The 26,195-nt window shown below is 44.2% G+C and overlaps 1 protein-coding gene across 7 annotated transcripts in view; it reads left to right on the forward strand.

Moving 5' to 3' along the window:
• LOC108027281 (diacylglycerol kinase eta) overlaps positions 1 to 26,195 on the forward strand; it is a 42,042-nt gene that overhangs the window by 11,929 nt on the left and 3,918 nt on the right. For 2 of the 7 annotated variants that reach the window (XM_017098659.3, XM_017098666.3), the window contains 8 exons: positions 11,533 to 11,613; positions 19,147 to 19,995; positions 20,112 to 20,656; positions 20,754 to 21,669; positions 21,738 to 21,872; positions 22,149 to 22,592; positions 22,897 to 23,616; positions 25,976 to 26,186. In XM_017098659.3, the coding sequence (XP_016954148.1) occupies positions 11,533 to 11,613; positions 19,147 to 19,995; positions 20,112 to 20,656; positions 20,754 to 21,669; positions 21,738 to 21,872; positions 22,149 to 22,592; positions 22,897 to 23,616; positions 25,976 to 26,186 (3,901 nt within the window). Of the gene's footprint in view, positions 1 to 9,665; positions 9,835 to 11,532; positions 11,614 to 19,146; positions 19,996 to 20,111; positions 20,657 to 20,753; positions 21,670 to 21,737; positions 21,873 to 22,148; positions 22,593 to 22,896; positions 23,617 to 25,006; positions 25,124 to 25,975; positions 26,187 to 26,195 lie in introns of those variants that run through there. The other 5 variants (XM_017098669.3, XM_050888926.1, XM_017098661.3 and 2 more) reach the window with 5 other exon arrangements.

The raw sequence follows: 26,195 nt of genomic DNA on the forward strand, positions 1-26,195 counted from the left end.
TTCAAACCGATACTTTTCACTACAATACAACTTTTATTCAAAAGTAATAATTAATATTTGGCTCACTAAAATGCCAAAAAGAACATGCTCGCAGTCTAGAAGTTGTATGAAATCACTTTGTTATACAAATAGCAAAAGATTTATTTTCTGTACAGCGACAATAGTTTTATCTTTTAGCCAGCTGCTAGCTTTGCCAAACTCTCCCATTGAACAATTCTTCTCCAGGATACGATATCCCTGATATCCGAGTCCCTGTCAGGCAACATGTCTAACACAGAACCTGCCAGTTCCCCAATGACGAGCTGCAGTCAAATGAAAAATGTCACCGAGATGGAAGAGGATGCGATCCGGCAGCAACTGGGGGATTGTTGTGAACCAGGCCCAGTTTTAGTTTCAGTCGAGTTCCAGCTCCCGTCCTTTGTTCGGGTCGGGCCCAGCTGACGTGGATGTGTTCGCCTGTTGGCATTCACACGGAAAAATTCTAACCTCACGAGTTATTTTTTGGTATTATCAAATGCAAAGTAAAGAAAAAATACGAATAAAATAACAAATAATGACTGATATAATAGTACTTAATAATTGCAATGAAAATAAATGGCATACATAAAAACAAAATATAAGTTTCTGTATAATATTAAAAGTTGCGATAATAACTAAAAGACTACTCTTTCAACAATGGAGTACAAAATTATTAATTACAATTAAATAAGAATCAATCTGTGCACTTCAACTTAAGCAAATACTATAAAATTTAACTGATTTTTTGATTAATTTACACTTTTACATTTCTCAGAGAATTCTTCGTGTCCTTTTAAAGCAATATACAAAAATATCCAGAATTGCTTATTGAGGTTATTTGATTTTAAAAGTAACAATTATTTGGTTTAGGCAGACAAAACATATTTATTTGTCTATAGTGGAGAGTTATGTAGTAGGTATTTCTCGCAGTGCCTGCGTGAAACACTCGCAGCTTCCATTTGCCGCCAGTTGGTGCTAGTTTAATCAGCATAAATGTGGCCCTCGCATGTGGCGTCGCCTGGGCCTACTCATTTTGCATACTGTAGCGGCCTCACGGACTTTAATGACTGCATAAACATCGACCCAGTGGAGGGGCACTTGCTCATCTGCCCTTTAGTTCGCCCACCACCCCGCCACATCCTGCACTTAATGAACTTGTTCATTTGTTGCACGTGAACGGAATAAAAGCCTTGAGTGTGTCGCACTATAAGGATGTGTACAGTTCGTATATTTCTATATTTCTCTTGTCATTCGGGGCTACGTGACGAGGGAGCAGTCGGAAGACAGGACGCCGAAGACGGGGACAACGATGAAGATGTGCCATCATTGACACTGAAGGTTGCCGCTTGGCTCGTTCCGCATTATCTAAATTTCATATTCATATTTATTTAGGTGGGTTTTTGTGCTAAATCCACACTGAATGCCGAGATGTTGCATTGTGAGTGCAAATGGGATGGCTCGCCAGCTTCTCCATTCAGTGTCACCGGCACACGAGCCAGGATATTGTGCGTTCGAGGAGGGCGGAAATTGGTAAATAAGTAGGGGACGGAATGAATTCAGGGGCGAGTGAAACAAATCAGCACAATAATTCTTCTCAAAGAAAACTTGTCGAATTAATACGATATCACGTCACATAAATGCGAGCGAGCGGACAATGGACGAAACCAATTTAATGGCCATTTGAAATATCACGCATACCGCACGTTGGCCCGTCAACAAAGCACTCTGCCGCCGTGGGACCGAAGTTATATTAATGCGAGTCGGGCGGGGTGAGTGGTCAATTGCCGTGGCCTCTGGTCCTCCGGTCCTCTGGGCCAGGACCTCCGCCGCACTCTCCCATCATCATAATGCTTTGGGCTTAGCCGTCATTTATGTCGTCGACATCTGCGTCCAGCTCACTCGTTAAATGCCTCAGGTCGCCTAATCTCCTGTTTGTATGCAGCCCGCAGGATCAACTTTGTTGGGGAAAACTTTTTCCGGCCAGAAAGCGGGCAGGAAACTGCCGGCAGCTTTCCGCTTTAAGCACTCGTGGGTGTCGCCTTACTAGGCTGATAGAATTTCCATTCAAATTGAGTTTATTTTGTGTTTTATCTATCGATTACCAATTGCTGTAGTGCATAACCGCTCCACAGACACTTTCCTTTTAAAAGGACGTATTATATGCAAATGCTTAATGGAAAATCTAGCACCACACACTTACTCCGTTTTAATTCCATGAATTTCCCCTGGTACGTCAGTGGAAAAATCTGCGGCGTTGGCTGCGCCTCAAGCTCACATAGTACACGAGTTTATTTAAATACATGCGAGTGGGGAAGCCACCGCAGAGCCTTCTAGAAGCCTGAGGACGCCACCGCTGATGTGTCCAAAATGGGGGTTCGAGGGGCGGCCTCAAGGGTGCATTAAGCTAACAAGCGTACTAAATGTACTACAAAACGTGGCAACAACGAACCGCAGAGACAGCGTCACCAGCAACGCCGTGACGTCGGCGCTGAAGTGTTGCCAACACTCTTGGAAAACCGCTGGGAAAACTGCCGAGAAAACTACCGAGGAAACTTATGCAACGAAATGTGATGCAAGAGGCATACTGCAAGCGAATCCCGGAGATCCCGCACTCATTAGTAGCCGCGAACTCAAGCAAATTCATTTGTCCACCATGGGCGTTGCGTTTCCAATTACCGAAGCAGTATCACCAGAAGCCAAAGGGCAGATCCTATACTTAACATATCCGAATTGGTCTGGTCTTAGTCTTAGCCGTGATTAAAATCCGTTAAAAATGTTAAATTTACTAAAATGTGTGTAATTCAGTCTATTAACAGGACTTGCATAGGCTTAAAAGCGATTCTTTCAAAATTTGAAAACATAGAAAACTCAAATTTGCAGCTGAATTTATAAAATATGAATGACTAAATCTACGGTTTTAAATATTATATTAGGTGTCTAAAAGTATGCAGTGATTAAAGGAAAATCACTTAAAATATATTATTGCATATTTTTCGACACCAAAAATGTGGAAAACCCAAGTTACTTTGGCGCCTGTCAGAATTTTTCACCTTGAAACGGGCTACAATTTTCCGAGTGTAGAGGCATGGGCCAGCCATCAACCTGTGCTTGTGACTACGGGAAATGAGAAATGTTCTAGATGAACAGTCGTGGCGTCCGCCATTCGATGCAGTTTGCGAAATGCGAAACTTCCGCCTTTGTTTTCCCTCCCAACTCAACTTTGAAGGTTGCCTAGTGAAAACCTGGGACGATAACAACATTTCCATGGCACCTTTATGACTGCCCTAGTGCTAAACATTTAAGGCCACCCGAGGACCGAGGCCCTAGCTGCCATTACCAGACTCATTTTGAGTTATGTGTGACTAAATTGACATTTCACCTTGATTAATGGCCACGGGTGGCCAGCAGACTGGGCCAGGAGACAGCTCAATCATGGTCTTGGTTCCAGACTCGGTTCGCTGGCCAGAAACGAGCCGCTGCCACGAGCCGAGTTAGAGGACGAGGTCATTGTCTTTTCGGGCGACTCAAATTTATTGTACCGTATTAATTCCCTCGCAGCGGATAAAAATCATTTTAAATGGAAAGCAATTACGGCCAGCGAATCGCATCTTTTGTTGTGGCTCATCCTGGAGAGGAGCCTACATATTTGATCCAATCGAAAGCTGCGATGGCCGGCAGCACAAGGGCTAAGTGCTAACGGGGCGCATGAATATTTAATTCACGTCCAGCCCTGAGGCGAAAAAAAGGTGCAGGTCCTCGAATAATTCAGCCGAACATTCCCAGCCAAGGCGATGAGCACTGGTAAACGGGGCACTGCCTTGCAAGTTTCTGCTGCAAACTTGGCTTTATTAATTTATCATTATAATTTATACACATTTCACTCGTTTCATCTCCAAAACTTTCTCCTTCAAGTGGCTACAAAGCAACATTTTCCCCATTCAGGCGGAGCAAGCCCCAAGTTTTAAATAACGCACAGAACGCGGCCAAGCCCAAAGAAGCGTGAATTTGCCCGAGTGAAGGCAGTGGCGAAAGGAAAGGTCGAAACGACTTTCTTACCCCTCATTTCGACTGGGCACTCGTGCGGCTTTGAAATGTTTAGCAAAAAGTTTTCGGCCCAAGACAACTCTGGGCCACCCTACTCCAGGGCCCGACAAAAGGTAATGCCAGAAGCGGGACACAACAAAGGCCCCATTTTGCCTTTTATTGAGTGGGAATCCTTTGTGCGACAGTGTCCTGAGCAAGGCAATGTCCTTCTAAAATTTCCGGCCAGCGTTGCTATGGTAACCTGCCAAAAAAGCCTCTTCTAGGCTGTGAAATAAATGATTAGGGGGTGACACTCGAGAACAGGGCGGGTGGGTGTATTCGTTTAGTGCCCTGTAATGTGTCAATTATAGGCCCATTTAGTGCAAACGAAATGTACTTGATTCGATTTAGTTGTTAGGTGAAAAATGAGAACTTTCCTGGCTAGGACTTTCGCGTGAGCTGTCGCCAATCAATCAATCTCTGTTAGCGTTAAGTTAACTTAGTTTACAGCAAGTGCAGTATCGATGGGCACTCCCAAACTTTATCAACAACAATTATATTCAGCCAAATTAAATTAGTTTTATAACACATGAGTAGTGATGTTAGACAAGCTGTGGAAATGGGACTTTAGATAATTCCATTTGGCCCGACATTTTATCAACACTAAACATCCATTTCCCACTTTAATCCGATTTGAGAGGGAAAATGTAGACCATAAAAAGCAAAAAATGAGATTTGCTTGCTCAATAGCGAGTTGGCAACTAAAAACAACTTTGTTTTCCATCCTCCTGCATGCAAATTGAAAAACTGTTTTGCCAGGCAGACTGGATTTTAATTTTAAGCTGCCATAAGCAAGAAGTAAAAATAGCAGATAAGCAAACCGAGCTTAGCGAAAGTGCACACGCACACCGCACAAGTTTCGAAAACATCAGGTAAATGGGGCAAGTTATCATTAACACCTCGCTGATCCTGCCATCCGTATCCGCAGCCACTCTGGACCCTGAAAATATTAAATGGGGATACGGGGAGACGGGCGATGGGGGCTAGAAAGGTGTTGGCAGCCGGCGGGGGCGCGTGAGTCCCCAATTGATGGGCGGCGCTCTCAGGTTACGTGGCATCAACATTTATGCGAGGATTTACGCTCGAGAATAAATCCTTCACGTGGCATTAAGGAGATGCGTGCTTTCTGCGGCTTTTTCCCATTAGCCGCTCCTTTCGGCCCGGACTGGGGTTTGATTTCGGGACTGTTTACAGCCCGGTTTATGCACATTTTATGAATATTTCCCTTCTAAGTGGTTTATGTATTGTGCTTTAATGGTAAATGTCGCCCAAAGTTGACCGAGTCATTGGCTCCGCAAACACCATCGTTTATTGAAAAAGTTTCCCAAAGGCTTGGTGTGAGCCCAGGAACACTATTCAGCACTCAGAAAATTTAGTTTAGAAATAAAGGTAAAATGTGATTGTTCTAGAAATCCAATTAAACATGATGTAGGTGTAAACACACACACATATATTTACCATGTGCTCACAGAAAAAGAAATTTTAACCAAGGGTGTAGTACTTTACATATTTAAATAACACAAAAAATATAGTTTCTGTAAAGAATAACCTTTTGCATGGTGCTGGCACAATTTTTATAGATCCTCCAATTTAATGTACTTTTTCTGACTGTTGACTAACTTTGCCTTCGTGCTAGGGCGGCAGAAACTTTTTACTTGTCTAGCAAATAATTTATTCGAGTACAGGCCACCGTTCATATAATTTTTGCTGTCTGCTGGCTGTGCATGTTTTGCCGGGGCCCAACAGAAAAACTGCCATCATAAATGTTTAATTTATAATGTGCAATCTTGGCAGGGCCAGCAAGGCAAAAGTTAACCTTTTTGTCCAAATTAATGCACATTTATTAGGCTGCGGGCCAGGGCCTCGCTGTGGACAGGGGCAGGAACTGAAATTCGTGCAAGGTCCGGCAGATAATCGGCGTGGCTGTTGCCGGGCAGTCGGATCTGGAGCTCTTCCCTTCGGGCCGGAAACGTTTTTGGTTTTTATCAAACTGCTGAAAGCTGGCCAGTGTGTGCTTCTGTGCGCGACGGAAAACATCATTTTATCAAGCCCGAAACGAGGTCATGTGGGTTCTCGACGACTCGCCGCCCGGACCCAAACCAAGCGGCTCAGAATGTTTAATGTTGAATTTCCACATTCCCCTTCGTCTCCGGCTGGCCATTGCCATTTTTTCGGAACATAAAACGAGACTCATAAATTATGTTGCATAAATCACGGCACAGCGGCTCGGTTCCAGCATTCTGTCAGATATGTTGTACACCAATAAGGCTCGCAGGAGGGGAATACATAAAACATGCATATGTCATTAATGAAAACAGCAGAAGCTTCAGAAAGCAATTAGCAAATTAATATGCTTTTGCCGAAGGAAATAAAAGTGCCAATAAACTTATGGTCGAGAAAATGAACAGACTTTTATATTAAATCAGACAGAAGCATTGCATTTGCATTGTACTGCAAGAAATTAATTAACAGATTATATTGGCTTAAGTTACCCTATTCACTTGCTAACTCTTGATTTTCCTTAGAGAATTTGCATGAAATCCTCTTCAGGGGCAGCGTAATGGAAAATTGAATAATCGCCAAGTGCATATTCTCTCAAAATGCAGCAGTTTCACAGCACATAAGCAAACAGAAAGCAATCAAAATGCATATGAGATACTCAAGCTGAGACTCAATGTGCCACAAAAAGGGGCCACTTTTTCCCCACGTAATAATTATTAATGGAGATTTTTTATGCAGATTATGTGATATGTAAAAGTTGGGATTCTTTCATAGACAAGCGCCGCAAAAGAACAAAAAACAAATTTAATCAACTGAGCATGGTTCTTTTCCGGTTGGCATAAGCCAATAAATCCCAATCCCTACTGAAATTGAAATATATATTCATCAGCGGTAAAGCGACACAATGGGCTCTTTGGGGCGTATACTCAACGTGCGTGCCTGTCATTACTGCTGCATTTGCTCTCAATGCCATTTACCGCATCGAAATGGCATGAAAAATATTCGCTGACGCCCCCGCGCTATTAATCACAATTATTGCCAGGCAGCTCGTCGGCTCCCCAGCCTCCGCCCTCGAACGGGGTCACAGTTGTTGCCTCCCAGTGGCAGGACATGACAAATTACACCGCGCCCCGAAGTAGGCTACGCCCTCCCTCGTCTTGGCCCCTTCTAAACCCCCCTAATTGCCGGCGGGCTTTTTGCTTCCCCTAAAACACATGCAAGGGTGAAATGTTCATTTCGCAGCGAGTGGGTCACATGTAATTGGCAGTGCGGATGATGCGGGCCTGCCCGCGTGACCCGGAACAATCAATATTGCTAAACACCGAAGGCTAAATTACAAACTGTGCAATTTCAACTCCAGAATGCTTGCTTCGAACGGGGCCGCCGGTATATGGGCCTAGGAATGTCCTGGTTTACGTCTCCTCCGCTCTATTTAAAGGGAAGCTTACAAAAGTACAGCTTTATTTAGAAAACTCAATCAATAGCACCATGATTGATGCACGGAGAGAAATAATAATAGTTAAAACTCACATTTAAATATCTTAAACGGGTAACGGGAAATCATTTAGAATTATGATGGAAAATTGAACAAAATATTCAAGTTCTTTGATTTGCAGGAGTGACGCTTAAACAGACCGAGCAAATACGTGTGAAGATAAATTATCATTGATCATATGAATAATCTTATAAAAAAAAAAAAGACAAAAAACTAAACTAAATGAAGATAAACTCAAACTGTGTCTGCGATAAGAACATCTTCAATCAATTCAGAAAACACTGTTACCATCGTATTCATTTCATTTATTAGATTAAAATTCTTAGGATCAAAGTTATTATTCCTAGAAAAGATAATAAAGATAAAATCTGTCTCAAATAGTGTCCGCGCTTGGAACAACATCAATCAACGCAAAGAATTGTATTATAACAATGTTACCATCGTATTTATTTCATTTATTAGATTACAATTTTTAGAATCAAAAGTTGACTAATGACCAATTGCTCCCTTTTTTCCCGTGTAAGAGCCGAGGTCTTGCAAGGCAAAAATACTGTGCGAGTATTTAAATGTGGCTTTCAGCAAGGATTGGCGGCGCACAGCGGGCGACAGGCGATGTTATGGCACATTAATAACTAGGAGGGAGTGGGTGTGTTCCGGGGTGGGTCCAAGAAAGTGGAGCTGCTGGTTTCCCGGGGCTGGGGCGGGCAGGTTATGCCATTAAAATGTCAAAATTTCAAGCTGCGCCACTTTGACACGCCAAATGAAACGTGGCACGCCCACGCAGACACCTACGGCCACGCCCCACTACAAGCCCCTGCCGAAACCCCCTGCAACCCTACGGAAACCCCAAGCCCGGGGAATCCCCCAAGCGTAATTTGTACCAACGCTATTTAATACTAATTAGACCCAAAACTGGTTGGCACCGTCCGTGTAAAGGGCAACGATGTCCTGTTCCTCTGGCAACAGTGTCTCCTCCTCGCACTTAGTTGTTTGCGCTCGGGCTTGCTTTTGTTTTGGTTCCGATGTCAAAACTTTTCGCTCCAAGGAATGATGCAGAATGGAAAGTTAAGTTAAAAAGTCAGTGGCAAATGTCTTTAATGCTCGCCTGGCCTCCTGCCGCCCCGCAAATAGTTGGAATGCAATGGCAAGCAAAAGTTTTCCAAGTGACATTTCAAAGGAACAACTTTATCTGCAGGAACTCCTGGCACTTGCGATGCCAAAGTTGAACGCTGCAAAGGCATCAATCTGATACTGATGTTCCGAGCGGATTGCTTTCTTTAAGTTTCCACATCGATAAGATTGCTTTGATTCGCCGCCTCCAACTTTCCGAAGGAAAATCTCTTCCAAATAGCGCACAATTAGTGGGGCTTAGGCCCCCAACGCCCAACTCAGCAGTTTCCCGCCTCGAGTACACTAAATTCTAATGACCGCCAGCTCTTTTTCCCCATTAAGTGATTTGGCGTGCAAAAAATGCGAGGGCTCTGGAAGAAGACGAAATGGCTCAGAAGAAATGCAAAGAAATTGATATGAATGGCCCAAAACTTTTCTGCAAGCTGTACACAAGCCGAAGAAGGAAATAAAAGGCAAAAAAAAAGTATTTTCGTGCGCCAGGTGGCGGATTCTGTCCGAGGACCTGAACCCCGGACCCTTCCAAGTGCGCAAATTAATGATTATTCGGGGCCGTTTTTCGTTCGGTCTTGGGGCAAAAGGGAAATCTCGGCATAATGCAATCAAAGTTGGGTTAATGCCTGGGGACTGAAGCTGATAACACAGAAAATTAGCAATTTGCCTTAATGTGTCTGTGATTGACCCCAGAGGAAGCCACTGCCGACTGAAGTGAGTAGAGCCCGCCGAGAGTCCGATTCCCTAATGTGTCATGAGCCTCAGACCCATCAAAAAAAAATTCAGAAGTTCAAACTTCCCCTTCCCCGGGCCCATAATTATTTTACTGATTCCTCTCAAAGTACACTAAAATATAAATCAAACACACAGGCATAAGCAAATATATATTTATTCGCCCGCCTTTTAATGAGATCCGCGACGGGGCTTCTGCTTTTCCATTCTGCTTAAGATTTGCGATATCCATTCAAGCGGAAAATGTCTGTGCTCACTTAATTTAACAAGTGCGGAAACGCGCAGCAAACAGGAAAAGCAAGCACTCTGACAAACGCGTACAATCACCCTCGAGCAGTGAGAACGCTGAAGGAAAAGTAATAAATCGGGAAGTTTCTACAGAGGTAAGTTTAAAAAAAGTAAAAAAAAATGCGAATCGGCAAAAGTGACTTTACAGCAATACAATATGTGAAGATACATTACTAATTTTTTTACTTTTTGGTATTAATTAACACTTTATTTTTTTAATGAAAGTGAAAACTTTGCTGAATATGCCATAGTTTTTTTCTAATATTATGTCCAAAAGGTTCAAAATATATTACTCTCCCACTCAATCTAATTAAGTCTCAAAATTAAAAATAAAATTTTGTAGAGAACCTGAGCCTTGAAAACAAATTAAAGTTCGAAATGGGGCCCGGCGTACATTGTGAGTGCCGAGAGTACTCGAAATTCCACCCGAATTTCGTCGATTTCTGCCCCCCTTGGCAGCCTGAATTCACTGGGGTTTGGGGATTGCGGTAGGAGATTCCATCCTTGAGTGTATGTACTCAAAAATCCCTTGTAATTTCCCGGCAGTTCGCGTATATTTCGAGTGCGCCAGTGCTGGATGTATCTGTGTGGATTTGGACCGCCCGTGTATACGTTTAATTATTATAATGCTCACTCTGGCGGATTAAGCCGCTCCATCATACATATCCACTTGGCTTTGAGTGATGGCCATGTTTTCAATCAATTATGTGCCAAAACAACTTATTATGATTACACCGGCGAACCTCCAGTTCGTGGCATTTTCGACGTGAGGAAGAGGAGCCCAAAATCAATGGAATTCCAGGAATCGGAATAGGTATTGGTTTTATAAGCTGCAATATTTGGGTGTCATAATAAGACTTGAGGTGGCTTCAAAAAGAGCAACCTGCCACTGACACAGTTCCGCAAAAACAGAACCCTGAAAGTCAAGGAATTCGTGTTCACATGAATAAATTATGCCAAGGCTGCGAGCGGAGGGAAAACATGTAGGTAACTCTCAGAAACAGAAACATTTTCAGGGCAACAGAAGAAAACCATCGCTGAGACGCAATATTAAATTGATTTTAGATCACTTAAAGTTCGCAGGGGCGACGCCCAGAACAATAATCAAATATTAATTGCTGTGGGAATTGAGGCGAATAAAACAAAAATATAGAAATAACAAAACTTGTTTGCCTACCTGGCGGCCTTCGCAGCTACCTTGGGGCTCAAACAAAATCAAACTTTCCGAGTCACTCGAGTCAAAAGAAAACCAATTTTCGGCATGTTCAAAACTACTTCAGTACACAAACCTTGGCGTTTCGATGGTCGTCGGTCTTGAGATTGGGTTTAGGTTAACGTGGGCTCAGGTTTCGGGCCTCACTTCGGCACGGCCCTCCATTGTCACATTTCTATTATGTGTTTGGCCAGCCTTTGTTGGCTGGTAAATATCCATTTATTTGCCGGCCTGTGTGTGGAACATTTCAATTTCCTAAAGGACCTGCGGGGCCGACGAGTCGGAAGGCCGTCCGAGGGCTTGAGCCACATCAAAATAGCCGCCGGCTAGCTTTGAGCATTCCATTAAGGCCAAAGACAAGGCGAAATACGCCGCATACATTTGTTTTTTTTCCTCCTTCTGACCTGGCTCAGTGCCAACTCATTCCCCGGCTAAGCAAGGGCCAAGGAAGACGCAGGCCGCAGAAGGAATTTCTGCCACAAAATTAAAAAATATTATGTGGCTGGAAAGGGTTGCAATTTACATATTAATCTCGCCTCGGTCTGGATTTTAATATTTTCTTGAACATTTTCATTTTCAGTGCGATGTATTCGACGATATCGACCTATCGGACTTGTGTTACTTCGAGTGCAGCATCAAGAACGTAAATCACAGTTTTCAGGTGAGTCAAAGGGAATATTAATTCATTATGCCATCAATAAACAACGCAGAGCCATACAAATTTAATGTGAAAAGTTTGCCCTTGCTGGGCTAAATATTTTATTTACCTGTGGGTGTTTTGGCTAATTAGCTCACCTGCTCGTCTGCTTTTACTGCCTATTAATTTGGCAAGCTTTTGATAAAAGTGTGAGGGCTTGGGGGCCCCCGAATGATTCCAGGAGGTGTGATAAAGTAAATAAGAATCGGAAAGGCGTCTCGGCCTGACTTTGATATCCTGACGACAGGGAGCAGGAACTTCCTGTTTGTCAATGTCTGGCGTTTCACTTACACACACCGCAGTCAACCCAGGATTTGGCACTCCGAATTTTCTTTTATTTCTATATAAGCCAATAAAAGGGGGAATGTTGCCCTCGCAACAAAGCAAAAGTCAAACGGAAGACAAAAGAAATCGAAGCAAAATGTTTCCTTTCAACGCGGGCTGCATGCCAAATTAGCATAAGTAGGTGAACTCCTGCCTTTCGGAGCCCCGAAATATATTCACGCTCCCACTTTATATATGTAAATGTTAGGCTTCTTCTTCATACACGAATGCGCAACATTTGATGCGGGAAATTAGAGCGTTTATAAGAAATCCTCGGAAGCGGAATACTTGGGCCCAGCTTGTTGCTCAATTGCGTGAGCCTCGCCAGTAATAAAAATCCCCATATATATCTAATATCTCTTTATAATATAAATAATAAATTTGCCAGCCGAGCGAATAAAGGAGCCCTAACACGGGAAATTGCCAAAAGGCTTTCCCCTCTTCAGTTTTTTGCGAAAATGTTATTAGCTAAGGCGGTACCCATCATCGTTTTTATTGTCTTTTGTCAGCTGAGTTTCCATGGCCGTTGGCGTGGTTCCAAAGTACCCTTGGGCATGTATAAATCTATAAGGTGTTATATGAGCGGGCAAGGTAGGTGATTCAAAATTTTAGGGGTTGTCGCAAAGTAGGTCCAAGGCTTTCGACCTCGGTAGCTTTCATTTGGCGCTAAATGCTTCAATTTTTTCGCTGAGCGACTGACTAAAGTGAAGTGAGATTTTCTTTGTTTTGTCAAATACAAAGTAAATTCAATTTCCTGCGTGCAAGGACCGCCCACAGGCCGAGGGTCCTGCCAAAAGCAATGCACTCAAAACTCGGCGAGTGCCTGTCAACAATGTCAGCGACACTATAAACCGCAAACAAAAACGTTCCCTCGTTGCAGTCGTCAGCGTCACGAAAATATAGCAGCAAATAAGCCAATGAGCGGAACATTCAATAAAAACACGTATAGGAAAACACTTTCGTGAAAAACCAATTTCCCGTAAAGGACCATAAAAAGTTTTCCATCAATCTTGATGCACAGAGTTGCAGACGGATCGTGTTCGACACATAAGCCCTCGAAAATGCGAGCACAGATATGGCAGCAAAACTAGGAGCGGACTCGAATTTGTCAATTTCTTTTACAAATAAATTTATCGATGGGAATAATACATAACGTACATTGCATTACTTTAAAAATAATAAAAACCAATATCCGAATTAAAGTTTCAATGACATACAATATAAATTTTAACATTAGAAATTGAATTCCTATTTTAATATTTTTAAAATTTCCTATCCATTTTTGCTTACAAAAATAATAGATACTTAGGTTGCGGTGCGGTTGTTCAAATCTTGAATTAACATTTTTTACATATTAAACCAAAGCTAAAGTTCCACTTTTCTTTTTATTAAACGTTCTTATAGTGGTGATAAACTTAATCAGGCAATTATTTGTATTAAATAGATTTAAAGAATGAGGCTTTCAAGGAATAGGACGAGGAAACATGGCCCGTGACCCCTAGATTGTATGGCTCCGTTCTTTAACCTTTTATATTGAAGGTAGCTGTTAGAGCCTTTTTATCAAGATGCCGGCCTTTTAAACAGACGTTCGGCATCTTAAGCACGTAACCGACATCTTACTGGGGCCACGTGCCGCGAAACTTTGCAGTTACAAATAAACAATGACAGAAAGGTTTAAGTCTCTGATGCAGTAAGTGGTAAGCGCATTGTGGGCCAATTCCCGACGCAGAGTGGTTGTGGCTTAAACCGATTGCCGATGTAAGTACTCGGGGCGGTGGAACACGTTGTTTACAGTTCGCATGGATGCGAAAACAACAAGCGTTTCCATCTCTTAGGAGTGCCTCATAACGTTTAGTGTCGCCGAGCAACTGAGTTCTGTTTCCACTTTCGCTTCATTTAACAAAATCCTATCCTCTCATCTTGCAGCCGTCTTCGTGGATAACTTTTGGCCTTTCAATCATCAATCCTGAAAAGGTTTAGGCAAAACAAAATGGGCTCAGATGGTCCCTTACGCCATTGTTCCGCAGCTGTGCTATTGTGCAAATTTCAATGGAAATTTACATAAAGTTCCATAATTCCGTCCTTGCTTGCGATTACTCCGTTTCTGCATTATGTAAGCGCATGAACGGAATCACAATGGCTGAGTGCACTCGTAAGTAATCCACTGGGAGACTAATTAGCGCCACCCACTTGCCCATCATCGAGGAGCCCAAACTATTCGAGTATCGACGACAAAGGGCAATCAGGCGTGACAGCAATAATTTGCGTACTTCACTTAGCGGGCAATTTTCAAGTGAACCCCACAAAGACGCCCTCGACCATCAAACTTTCCGGGAATTTGTAATAGCAATCAAGCTGATTGATTGCCTCGCCGCACACACATCGCTCGAGGAGGACCGGAGGCAGCCGCATCAATTATGCAAGCCAGCTCGACTTCTGTTAATTTCGCACCACACCACGCGGCGTATGCGTAATGCGCAATTCGGCCCCTGCTCCTGCTTGGCCTCCCGCAAATTGAACAAAATGAACTGCCAGTCATCGGGGCCGCCTCGCCCGGAGTTTGTTCTGAAAAATAAGCAATTTTCACCGCCTGTCCAAGAACTTAATTGTTATCGGAGAGCCAGAGCAGCCGATAAAGTTATTCTACAACGCTTTCGCCCCGCACTGCCTCCTTGTTGTTCCTTGGAAAATATCAACGACAGAAATATCAACAATTGTCTAATTGTTTGATCAGATTTAGCGCTGATTGGGGTCTCTGAAAAGTTTAATTTTCCCACTTAAGCCATAATGTCAAGAGTTTGGGGATTGTCAACTTGTTAAATGTCATGTGGCATTGGCTGAATAATTAGTAAATTCTGGGGAAAGTTTGCAGACGGATTATTTATAAATTTCGGGGAACTGTTAGTCAATAACGAAGGGCAAGATAGGAGCTCTTCCTTGCGTTTTAATTTTATAATTTCCATTATGAAACCCATACGCTGTCGAGCTTATTACTTAGCAAGACATTCATCTGTTGTTTATTTTTCAAGCCAAGACAAACATTAGAGAATTAAAGCATGTTGGCTTCCGAGAAACGTTCAAAAGGAAAATAAATGAAAGCACACAAAGCAGTGGATTATTAGTTTTCCGTCTTTCTTAAACACCCCTGAAGCGCTTCGACAAGTTGAAAAATATTTATTTCTTCACATTTTCTTTGCACTGGCGGCAGTCCTGTTCCAGGTAATTGAAACACACCCAGCGGCTGAAGTCTACCCCCGACCTTGAGTTTAGACGTTTCTGAGCGGGGGAACCCGTAACATTTTAGCCATATAACGACTGACGAGCACGAAAAAATATATAAGTTGCCAGACAAGAAGGCCAAATGTGTTAATAGTCTAACCTGACTTTGAATTTGTTTTGTTCCCGTTCGACTTCTTCCTGGAAAACTCAAATCTTGAGTAAACACTGAACTTTTGAACAAACGTTATACACAGAGAGAAAACGCCTACCGCTGCTTTCTATTTCGCCAATTAAAAATTATTGCTTTTTACTCTGTTTTTGGGCTTGCAAATGAAATACAAGGGAAAAGTTAATTGGGAAGAAAATAACAATTATGGTGTTCATAACATAAGCAAAGGCCGATAAGTACTCACAGCCTTAAAGTCTTCTAAAAGCGAAATTGAAAATTCTTTACCAAATTTATTTTGAAAAAAGTTGCCCGGAAGTACCAACAACACCATTGGGCCGAATGACCAAAGGGAGATTGTTAATATTTCAAAAGTAATTTTAAAAGTTCTCGCTCACTTTTTCTGCGGTAATGAAAAAAACCGGCAGTTCGTATTTCTGTCTCTTTTTCAGAATACCAAGTGTAAGACAGGGAAGTACGCACTTTTACAGTCCGTATACTACACACTCCAAATGTGTGCCTGGCCAGGACATCCAAGCCGGTTTGATGTGCTCGCTGGGGGACTACGCGGCGTATGCGCAATTTGGCTGTTGCTTCTGCTCCTGCTCCTTGTGGCTCCTGTCATGAATATTTGGGCGCCACTTCGGTGTTTCGCGTAATGAATTCTGTCATATGTCGCCTCGAGTGGGAGCGGCACAGCGGTGTCGTTTTTCTGGGGGGAATTTTACGACGATTTGATACAGTTACCCATGTGCTTTCAAAAAGCTAAAAGTAAAAAAGAAATTATAGCCTTAGAACATTTTCAAAAAATGTCTGTTAACGACTGTCTTGTATTGCGTTGTAAAATATAAAATAATTTAATTTCCTTTTATTTTTGGAAAATGTGTTCACTAAATTTGAAGAGAGAAATAGGTATATTTAACAATGAGCCCTATATTTCAAAAACATTTCGGCTTATAAATTTTAATTTTTGTTTTATTTTTATTGGATAATAAACTATTGTTTATTAAAAATTGTAGCCACCGTGAATCTTAGCGGTCTTGTTTTTGTTTATATTTGAGATTGTAGTACCCGCTCCGGAGATGAGATGAGGCTGAGTCTGTGGCTGCGTCTTAAGTCTGCAGCTCAAGGCGATATACGGGGCACGGCCAACGAATTTAATACGATTATTTGGGTGACGCCTGTCTGCGAGCTTAATGGACAGAATTGGCAATTGCTAAGCTGCAAAATGCTTGAGACGTCAGAAACCTCAATCATTTTGGCGAGAACAAACACATTAAGGCAATTTTGTCAAGTACCAGTTGTTGGAGAGAATCAGTTTTCAAATGCACTTTATATTGGTGTTTAATAGATTCATAACATTAATTACGACTGTAGAACTCATTATCAAGCAAGGGCAGTTATTATATTCAATTTCAAGAGTTCTACATATTTTTATTGATTTTTATGAAATATGGAATACATTTTCGCCGCTCGCAGGAGGTGAAAAAGGACTTGAATGTCCTGCATGTTTTCGCTAGTCCCCGCATATTGGCAGTGGAGCACGATGGCCAGCGACATCTGTCTGTGCCATTTTATATCGCTGTGTGTCCCCTTTTTACGGTTCTATTTTTCCGCAAGAGGAAACCCGTGGCGTTGGAGGAGCAAAAAACTGCAATCCAACACCGCGAAAGGGTCAACAAAGAACTAGTCCTGGCAAACAGGAATTTATTACTCAGCAGATTGGTTTTGTCCGCTGATTGGTGGATGCCCCAGAGGTGCCAGTCTGTGGCTCATAAAAAGTGAACAGCCACACCAGGGCAATATGAAATGGTGATTAAGAGTGGAGGGGTCAGCTTAGCTCAAATATCCGCAACAAGCTTGTCTTTCTAGGAGTCGATGATGTAATATTCGTAATTTTTCCAGCATTACATTATTCAGAGGATTACCTTTGTTTGAAGTAAATTAAAAGCTGTATTTTTACTGGTTCTTTCGAGACCTGTCCAAATGCATTTGTTCAGGGGCACAGGCAACTACCAAAAGTTTCTGCGCAAATGGAATAAAAATAAGTGCGGCTGATGGAAGGTCAGAGATAATTAAAATTCCAGGACAAACTAATTTAGCAGCCAGTAGCCACTCCTCGAATGGGATTAAAACAGGGTTAAAATGACCAACCGGACGGAGAGCCGAGTGCAGCTGACAAAAGTTGCAGTTCAGTTTCCACGAAAGTTGAACGAATTTCCCAGAATTTCCGGGGGGCGACGCGTCGGTTGGCGGCTTTCAGACAAACGAGCCGCACGCCCCGTATTTGTGCTTAAAAGCAAATCCATGTTGCGAACGTCAAAGTCAGCCGGAAGTGGGGAAATCCCCGGCCACCCACGCCGAAAGGCACGTGCATTGGGAATCAGTTAACCATTGCACATTAGGCTAATTGAAAAACAGGAAGGAGTGCCAGGCTGGATGGATACGGATGACGATGGCGTTGGCGATGACTTTGCGGTTGCGGTTGCACATTAATTGCAACATTGAGTACGCAAACAAACCGTGGCTCGATCTCTTTGATTGCAAATTCTGTCCCGACGATGCGCTTGAAACGCAATTAGTACGGCGGTTTGTTCGGCTGACCCCCAGTTACTCCCTCGGAATAACTAGGGCTTCATTGGCGCAGGGATGTCTGCCTTGCGGCCAGGTGTTTTCGCCACTTTGCTCGACTCGATTGGCCGAGTTCACTCTGCTGTCATAGCAAACCGCACGATGTGCGGCTTATGACATTCACAGTCAGCCCCACGCCCTTCTGCAGGTCGGAGGTCGTGTCAGCTCATGGCATTGGCATGTCAACTGGCCATTGTCAAAAGCCCTCCGACTGAGTCAACTGCACTTGCATAACTCGACTGACAGGAGTTTCGTCCTGGAATGCTTGATTTATGAGAGTCATCCGGCACCCTTTGGGGAACAAAGTTAATTAGAAAATATAATTAACCTCGGGCCAGGGAATTTATGGCAAAAACAAGGTCATAACTTTACCTTGTCTAGACACTTCGCTAGTTCGTTAAGTCAATAAAACACCCTGTTAGATTACAACTAGCAAAATAAAAGGGGAAACTGGAAAAAGTCAAGGAAAAATACTGCAGAAGGACATGTGGCCCATAAATTAGGCTGGGCTCAATGCGAATCATAATCCGCTAAGGTAACTCTGAAGGTCGGCCACATCAGTGTTGTGGGTGGGTTACGGCCACTTCAACGAGCTTACACGGCGGTTTGTCCCACTTACAGGCTTGGCACATGACCCTTAGTCCTCGGCTGGCTCAGATGTCTGCGCATTATCATTAACATGAACAGCATTAGCATATTAATGAGGCCACAAAATACATAACAAACCTTCATTTGATTACACAACAAATAAGCAGGATGCGGCTTGTTCTCGCGAATGTATGTACACATTTCCAGTTGCGGGTTAAGGGCAAATTAGTTTGGCAAAAATTAACTACCCATAATGGGCAACGGACCTCAGTTACCAATCCTCAGTGGTTTTAATAGGGTTTGTAAATGTCGTTATTTTACTTTGCTGTTTTATCTTCATTGCTATTTCTGAGCCCAACCTTTCCTTAATATTTTTGGACTGGCTTATAGTTACACAATTATGATACACAACTATGTACTTAGATTTATGAACTGAAACTATTTACTTAGACTTGAGGCTTGAGCTTTAAGTTCATATACGTCTCGTTTCTAGTGATGGCTGGCAGTGAAAGATCTTCCTTTACTTTCGGTAGTAATTTATTTACCATGGACCTCTTCTCTTCCCCCAGATAATCACACCCACTCGATCACTGGTGCTCTGCGCCGAGTCCCGCCGTGAAATGGAGGACTGGCTGGGCAGCCTGAAGACGGCGACTGCGCCGCAGAGGCCGCGCGGCGACAGCTTCCTGATCGAGCAGCACGACATCCTGTCGAACCACCACCACTGGTACGCCACCTCCCACGCCCGCCCCACCTACTGCAATGTCTGCCGGGACGCCCTGTCCGGGGTCACCTCGCACGGACTCAGCTGCGAGGTGTGCAAGTGCAAGGTGCACAAGCGTTGCGCGGCCAAGTCGATCGCCAACTGCAAGTGGACCACGCTGGCCAGTGTGGGCAAGGACATCATCGAACAGGCGGACGGCATCATCATGCCGCACCAGTGGATGGAGGGGAACCTCCCGGTGTCTTCCATGTGCGCCGTCTGCAAGAAGACCTGCGGATCGGTGCTGAGACTCCAGGATTGGAGGTGCCTCTGGTGTCGGGCTACAGTCCACGTGGCCTGTCGTCCCCAGATGGCGGTGGCCTGTCCCATCGGGCCCGCCAAGTTATCTGTCGTGCCACCTACCAGTGTCCACTCCATCAGCACCGACGATGCCTGGGATGTGGCCAGTCCCAGAGGCAACTTCTCGCCCCTTCTGGTCTTCGTGAATTCCAAGTCAGGGGACAATCAAGGAGTGAAGTTCCTGCGGAGATTCAAGCAACTGCTTAATCCGGCCCAGGTCTTCGATCTCATCTCGACGGGTCCGAGTCTGGGACTGAGACTCTTCCGGCACTTTGAGATGTTCCGCATCCTGGTCTGCTCGGGAGACGGATCTGTGGGCTGGGTGCTCAGCGAGATCGATCGCTTCAATATGCATGTGAGTAATAGTAGTTGTTTTCCCTACCTAGTCCTTATAAAATAGATTTAAATATGTATCAGAGACCGCACCAACAAATTATAAATTATTTTGTTACCTCTATTCAACCTCTACAGAAACAATGCCAGGTGGCGGTGATGCCTTTGGGCACTGGCAACGATCTGGCCAGGGTTTTGGGCTGGGGCTCCAGCTGCGACGACGACACCCACCTGCCGCAGATCCTGGAGCGCTACGAGTCGGCTAGCACCAAGATGCTGGATCGCTGGAGCATCATGGTCTTCGAGAAGGCCATTCCCGTGCCCAAAACGCCCAAGATGTCGATCAGCACCGAGCAGGAAGCCATGCTCACTGGCATGGTGACATCGGCCAACCACCATCTGCGCTTCATCGTGGAAACCAACGATACCCAAACTTTAATTAGCTCCACCCGGAATCTCTGCGATACCATTGACGATCTAGTCGTTCGCATCTCAGAACACCACAAGGATGACGAACAGCTTGCCGTCAAGTGCGATATCCTCAAGCAGAAGCTTAACATGTTACTGGATGCTCTGCAGGAGGAGGAGATGGGCGCCCACAGTGGCGACGATTTGATAGCCACCATCAGAAGTCTCATTGCAAGAAGTATTCCGTTGACACCTGGATCCAGCGCCTCTCTGCTGTAAGTATCTCCATGGCCCAATAAAGTTTTTATTTTCTTATTTAACTTTAAACCATTTGAGATAACAATGCTCCCGTTTGTAACTGCCCACCCCCAGCAACCCAAACATATCAATCGAAAAGACGGAAAAAGACCAGATCAACACAAAGGAGCGCCGTAATAGTCGCTCACTTCGGTCCAGCGAGAAAGAGGCTCTCCAGTGTCGAGCCAACAGCGTCAAGCGAGCCATTTACAATGTGGTGGAGCACTCGGAGCCGGGGCGTCCCAAACGCTACCAGAGGAAGCTATCGATCACCCCGTTTGAGGCCCTGAAGTTACCCACCACCACTTCTGGAGAATCGACGCCCTGCAGTTCCCCCTTGCCAATAATCCCACCCATCAATATTATCTCCCCCACTATGGAAACATCCCGACTTACCTGCATTTCTCCGTTGCCCGATACTCGACGAGATTCAGTGGACGAGAGCTTCTTTAACAGCATCAATCTACCGGCTCCGCGGCAATTTGCAGATAGTCGTAGGAGCTCTGGAGTGGAGGTTATCCAGGAGATCGAAGAGGGTGCCAATGGAAAGACCGTGTACCGAAGGAGTCGCATGTCCCTGACCGGAGGAGCCAATATCGACGATTCTGGTAATCGTTTGTCACCTTGCAGCGATGGAGGTGACAATACGCCCACCGAGCGCAAAGTGGACTTTTTGAGGGTGCCAATTCACACTGGCGAACCGATCGTTGACCCTCTGTCCGACTATCGTCCCCACGAGGTATTCGAGCGCACCTACTACATGACCCGGGAAATGGACAAGGACAAGGACAAGGAGAAGGAGAAGGAGAAAGAGGTGGAGAATGACAAAGAGAAGGATAAGTGCGTGGAGAAGGAGGACAGCATGCCCACCGAGAAACTGGTTCACACTTGTAACCTGCAGGTACCCGGCGTTGTCCTTACCCCCAACTCCCAAAATGTTTACACAAGCGCCAGCATAACAATCATTGATACCGACGCACAGACGACCACTGTACGTGTCCCATCCTTCGAAGCGATCCATCGCCTTGATGATCATCTAACTTCGTTTGATCGTTGCAGGAACAATCTTCTTCCGACGATCTGGGTGGCGAGGCCAGCGATGTTCTTTCGGCCATTAGCAATGAGGAGTGCAGCGTGGCTTCCGAAATATTTGACAAACAAGACGCAGGACAAACAGTGGGTGATATTATTCAGGTAAGACAATACCATTCTTCAAGCTCTCAGTATTTTTATAGATCGTTTATGTAAATATATATATTTATCTCAATTCCCAAGTGTTGCAAACTGAAGACTTTATTCAATATTTTGTTTATTTATTAGATGTATTTTTTATAACTTCTTCAAAATAGACTCCATTAAGGAAAATGATCGGCGCACCCGGCCTAAGAACCTGAGCATCGGTGCACTCGGGGGCGCCAACTAAATTTTTTCTAATAGTTTAAAGTATTCCATATTTTTCTTCTCACGCAGAACATGGACGCTAGTAATTTCACACACATCGATTCTCCGGAGACCAGCGATGAGACAGAAGCCATGCCCGGCGAGAGCATTATGGACGACATAAGCTCGGTACTGGGTCACGACATAACCTATGCCCTACAGGACAACACTCTGACCGACGACACCACCACTCTCTGCTCGGAGCACGTGGGGCCACCGAAACCTCCGCGCAAGAAGTCTTTGAGCGCTCTGAGCCGACCTCAGTCCCATCCGCGCAGGCGCAACTCCTCACCACCGAGAATCGCGCGATTGGCCCGAATGGATAGCGATGACAATCCCCAGCAGTTCGGATTCGAGAACATCGTCTTCGAGATCGACAATCGATGCGACGACCAAAAGATGCGGGAGCCACCGCGGTACTGCAGCCTGGCGCAGTTCGTGGAAGGTAACGATATAGCGCGTCAGAGCTTCAAGGTAGGTATCTCAGCCGAGCGGGCTGGGTAGCTGTATGTCTAGTTTGTATATATGTATCGAGCGTATCTAGAGTTGTTCTGTATGGTTGTCGGCAGTGCTGAGATATGGCCACTTATGGTAAACTCTTTGTTGCTCTACGTTTGCTTCTTTCTTCAACTTTTCTTTTTCGGCTGTTCAACCGATTCAACCAACATCTAACCAAATATTAACCCGACCAAAATCGAACTAATCAAACTAAAACCAACCCTGCAATGTACAAAAACCATCGACTACTTAACTAACTATACTCCTGCTCCCGATGAAGCGTCCCAAAAAGCGCATCTCACTGAAAAAACTCAAATCCACTACAACCACTGAAATCGTATCTCAACAGCAGCTATTGCTAGAACAACAACGAAGCGGCGACAACGATAACGACGACCCCGAGGGCCAACAAACGCCAACGAATAACGTGGCCAATTTACTGGCCACCACCAGCGAGGACGAGCTGTCCACGCAGACGGCCATCAAAATTGAAATACAAGACGTTGATGCCACTGTGCGCAACATCAACAGCAGCATGAAGGCCAGTACGATCTTGGCCACGTCGACATCGCCCACGAAGAAATCGGGCCATGGACAAGATGTAAAGCGCATTACTTTTGATGAGTCGTGTAAGAAAGAATCCTTTGATGATGTAAATCCCAACTATCCACAGATAAGTGTTGTTGTGAGGCCGCCGACGCCGTTGCGCGGTGACTCTATCAAGCCCACGGTCTCGCTCCTGCCGGGCTCCTCCGGCGGAGCCATGGCCGTGTCCATGACCTGCTCCGGAATGCTGGGGGTGCGGGCCATGAACGCCTCCGAGATCAGGCGCCATTCGAGCCACGCCCCCGGCCTGGCTGTCCGCGAGTTCGACAAGGACAAGGACCGCCGGCACTCCGGCTTCAATCCCAACCAGCTGACTCTCGATCCGGAGCACGCCCGCTTCCTCAGCAGCTCGCCGGCGGCCAGTCGCAGGATCAGCTGCGGCAGCCTTTTTAAGGTGAGTCCCCGAACCAGTCGCGAGTCCTCATCGTCTCTCTACAACCAGTACCCGTATTGCACACTTTTAACTAAAGTGGCACAACAAATGTTGCTCGGACACAATTTTATACAGTTCACAGGGAAAGAGAATATGCATGGCTGAAAAGCCTTTCACAGTAAATATCCAGGGAAAATGGAATGCAACTGCATGTGTCTAGAAGTATGCAACATTATTTTAAACTTATAAGTTCAATGCATTCATTCAGAAATCGAACCATCTTCTGTTCCCTGCATACTTTTAGACACCTAAAATGAATCTAGTGCTTTCGAAAAATAAGATAGTCATGGTAAAAGAAGGCACTCAATCGGCATCATAGAAAATACACTTTAAAATAATAATACCAAGAACTAGAGCTTAACTCCAATCACCATTACCAATGCGTAACAAAATAAACAAAATTTTAAAGTAGAGAAAACTGCAATAAAATGATAAAAGCTTAATCGAACTTGATATTGCTCGAAAAGCTTCAAGGCACTTCAAGAACCCATTTTGAGTTGTGCCACTTTAGTTAAGTGCGTGCGATATGTTCAATCCAAATTGGCACCGCATCGTCGGCTATTGCGAAGTTCTTGAGTTTTGATTGTGTCAGGCGAGCAATTGGTGTCAAGTGCAAATGCAAGTGCAGAATGCAGCTCTCATACAGCCACACACTAACAACAGCGACTGTAGGTAATGGTTCGTACAAGTAAATCCCAGACAACCACCAACCACCAGGGAGTTCTGTAAAAATCTGGATTCTGTTCCAGGTATTCACGTAATTTTTGTTTGCAGCTTTTGCAGTATTAATTTGTCGAAACATGTCGTACGGGCTTAAAATTTTAAGAGTTTATTAAAAGAGTATTTTAACGGGCATTTTAAAATTTAGTGTGAAGTATAAAACTAAATGAAATTAACGTTTAGCTTTTTGTTTAGTAAATTTGTGAGCTTACACTCTTTTTAAAAAAATATTTAAACCTGTAAGAAAGCTATTACAACGATTTCAACCTGTACCAGATGTTTCCAACTTGTTCTTACGATTTTTGTTTTCCACCGTATTCTTAAGTTATCTTAGTTAAATTAGACAGTTAACAGTAATTTGAACCACTACAAAATAAACCCGTATAAACAACCATGTATATGATTTACAAAAGCACAAAAACAATTGGTACGTATTTCAAAATTCATTCAACTATATGAGCTTTTGATTTATATATTCTTAACCAACACTCAAACTCCACACTACAAAGACACTTACAGCTTAAAACATTTGGGTGTAATAAATTTATAAACATTCGCATATTGTAAATGGTAACATAAGGCTCTAAACACGATTTCTAAAAGCAAAGTCATTCTCAATACATTTTCTTAGAAGAAAAAGATCGCCACGAAGCGCGGCTACGGATTGTTCAGTGTTCGGTTCTTTGTGGTGGCCGAGCCAGATATTCGCCTGGCCACCCTGGCGCTTATCAGGCCGCTGATTCCTCTGGTAAGCCAGTCCAAAAATCCGGAGCGGGGATCCGAGTGCTCGGGCACCGGCCCCTCTCCACCCCCTCTGTTCTGATCCCAAACCGTTTCTGCGTTCCTTCGTTCGTTCGATGTGTAAACTCCCCAGCAAGTCCAACTATCTGGAAAACCGACTAATCGAGTAATGTCTTCGGGCCTGACCGAAGTGGGCCTCTTACAAATCCGAAATTTTTTATCCGTTTGTTGCGAAATGCACTTATCCAAAAGATTACTCTTTAACTGGAAAACTTCCTTGTTATTGTCCGTGTAAAAACCGTTTTCCTCTTTAATCTGAATTTGTATTTAAAATTTTTAGCAACCGATTTGTAATGGGTCCCCAACAGTCTTAAAAATTAACAATCCCTCTGTACAAAGCGTCTCTTTGAAGTGCCAGTTGCAGATCCTCAGCACCTGCGTCAGTTCGCTTTTGAGTAGTGTTGCAAAGTAACCAATAAGTAAACAACAAGTTAAACAACACCTAAACGAAAACAACAGACACACGTAGCCTCTGCTTAATACCCGGCCATCTATGATTTCAATTGTTTTGTTGGTTATACGTAGTGCGCTGTCTCCTATGCTCTGCCTTACTCACACTCACTCCGCCTCTGTACCTCTCTCTCTCTCTCGCTCTGTCCCTCGAAAAGTACTTACCAACCCTGCGCCGTATTTGCAAGTCACCCAACACTGGCACACTGACCCACACAGAGCCACACTCGACCCCATCCACATGTTTCTTTGTATCGTAGTTAGTGCTGACTTTCCGGTTGCTCTTTGACACGTACTCGACTTGTCCCCATTTTGGAATCCGCGACTAATCAAAGCCTCTTTCTTGCAGCCGAACGAAGCCCTTCCGAACCTCCAGACCCTCAAGGGATCCAAATCGAGCCTGTTCATGGGCTCCACTCTATTCGGCTTCGACCACTTGGCTTCCGGAGACAAGGACAAGGAGGACAAGGGTGGCAAGGACAAAGAGAAAACGCCGACCGAGGAGACTGGTCGCAAGTTACCCATCATCAATCCTCTGGTGCGACTGCCCAACTGGCCAAGTAAGGATA

This window comes from Drosophila biarmipes, chromosome 3R (assembly GCF_025231255.1).
Source record: "Drosophila biarmipes strain raj3 chromosome 3R, RU_DBia_V1.1, whole genome shotgun sequence".
Lineage (NCBI taxonomy): Eukaryota > Metazoa > Arthropoda > Insecta > Diptera > Drosophilidae > Drosophila > Drosophila biarmipes.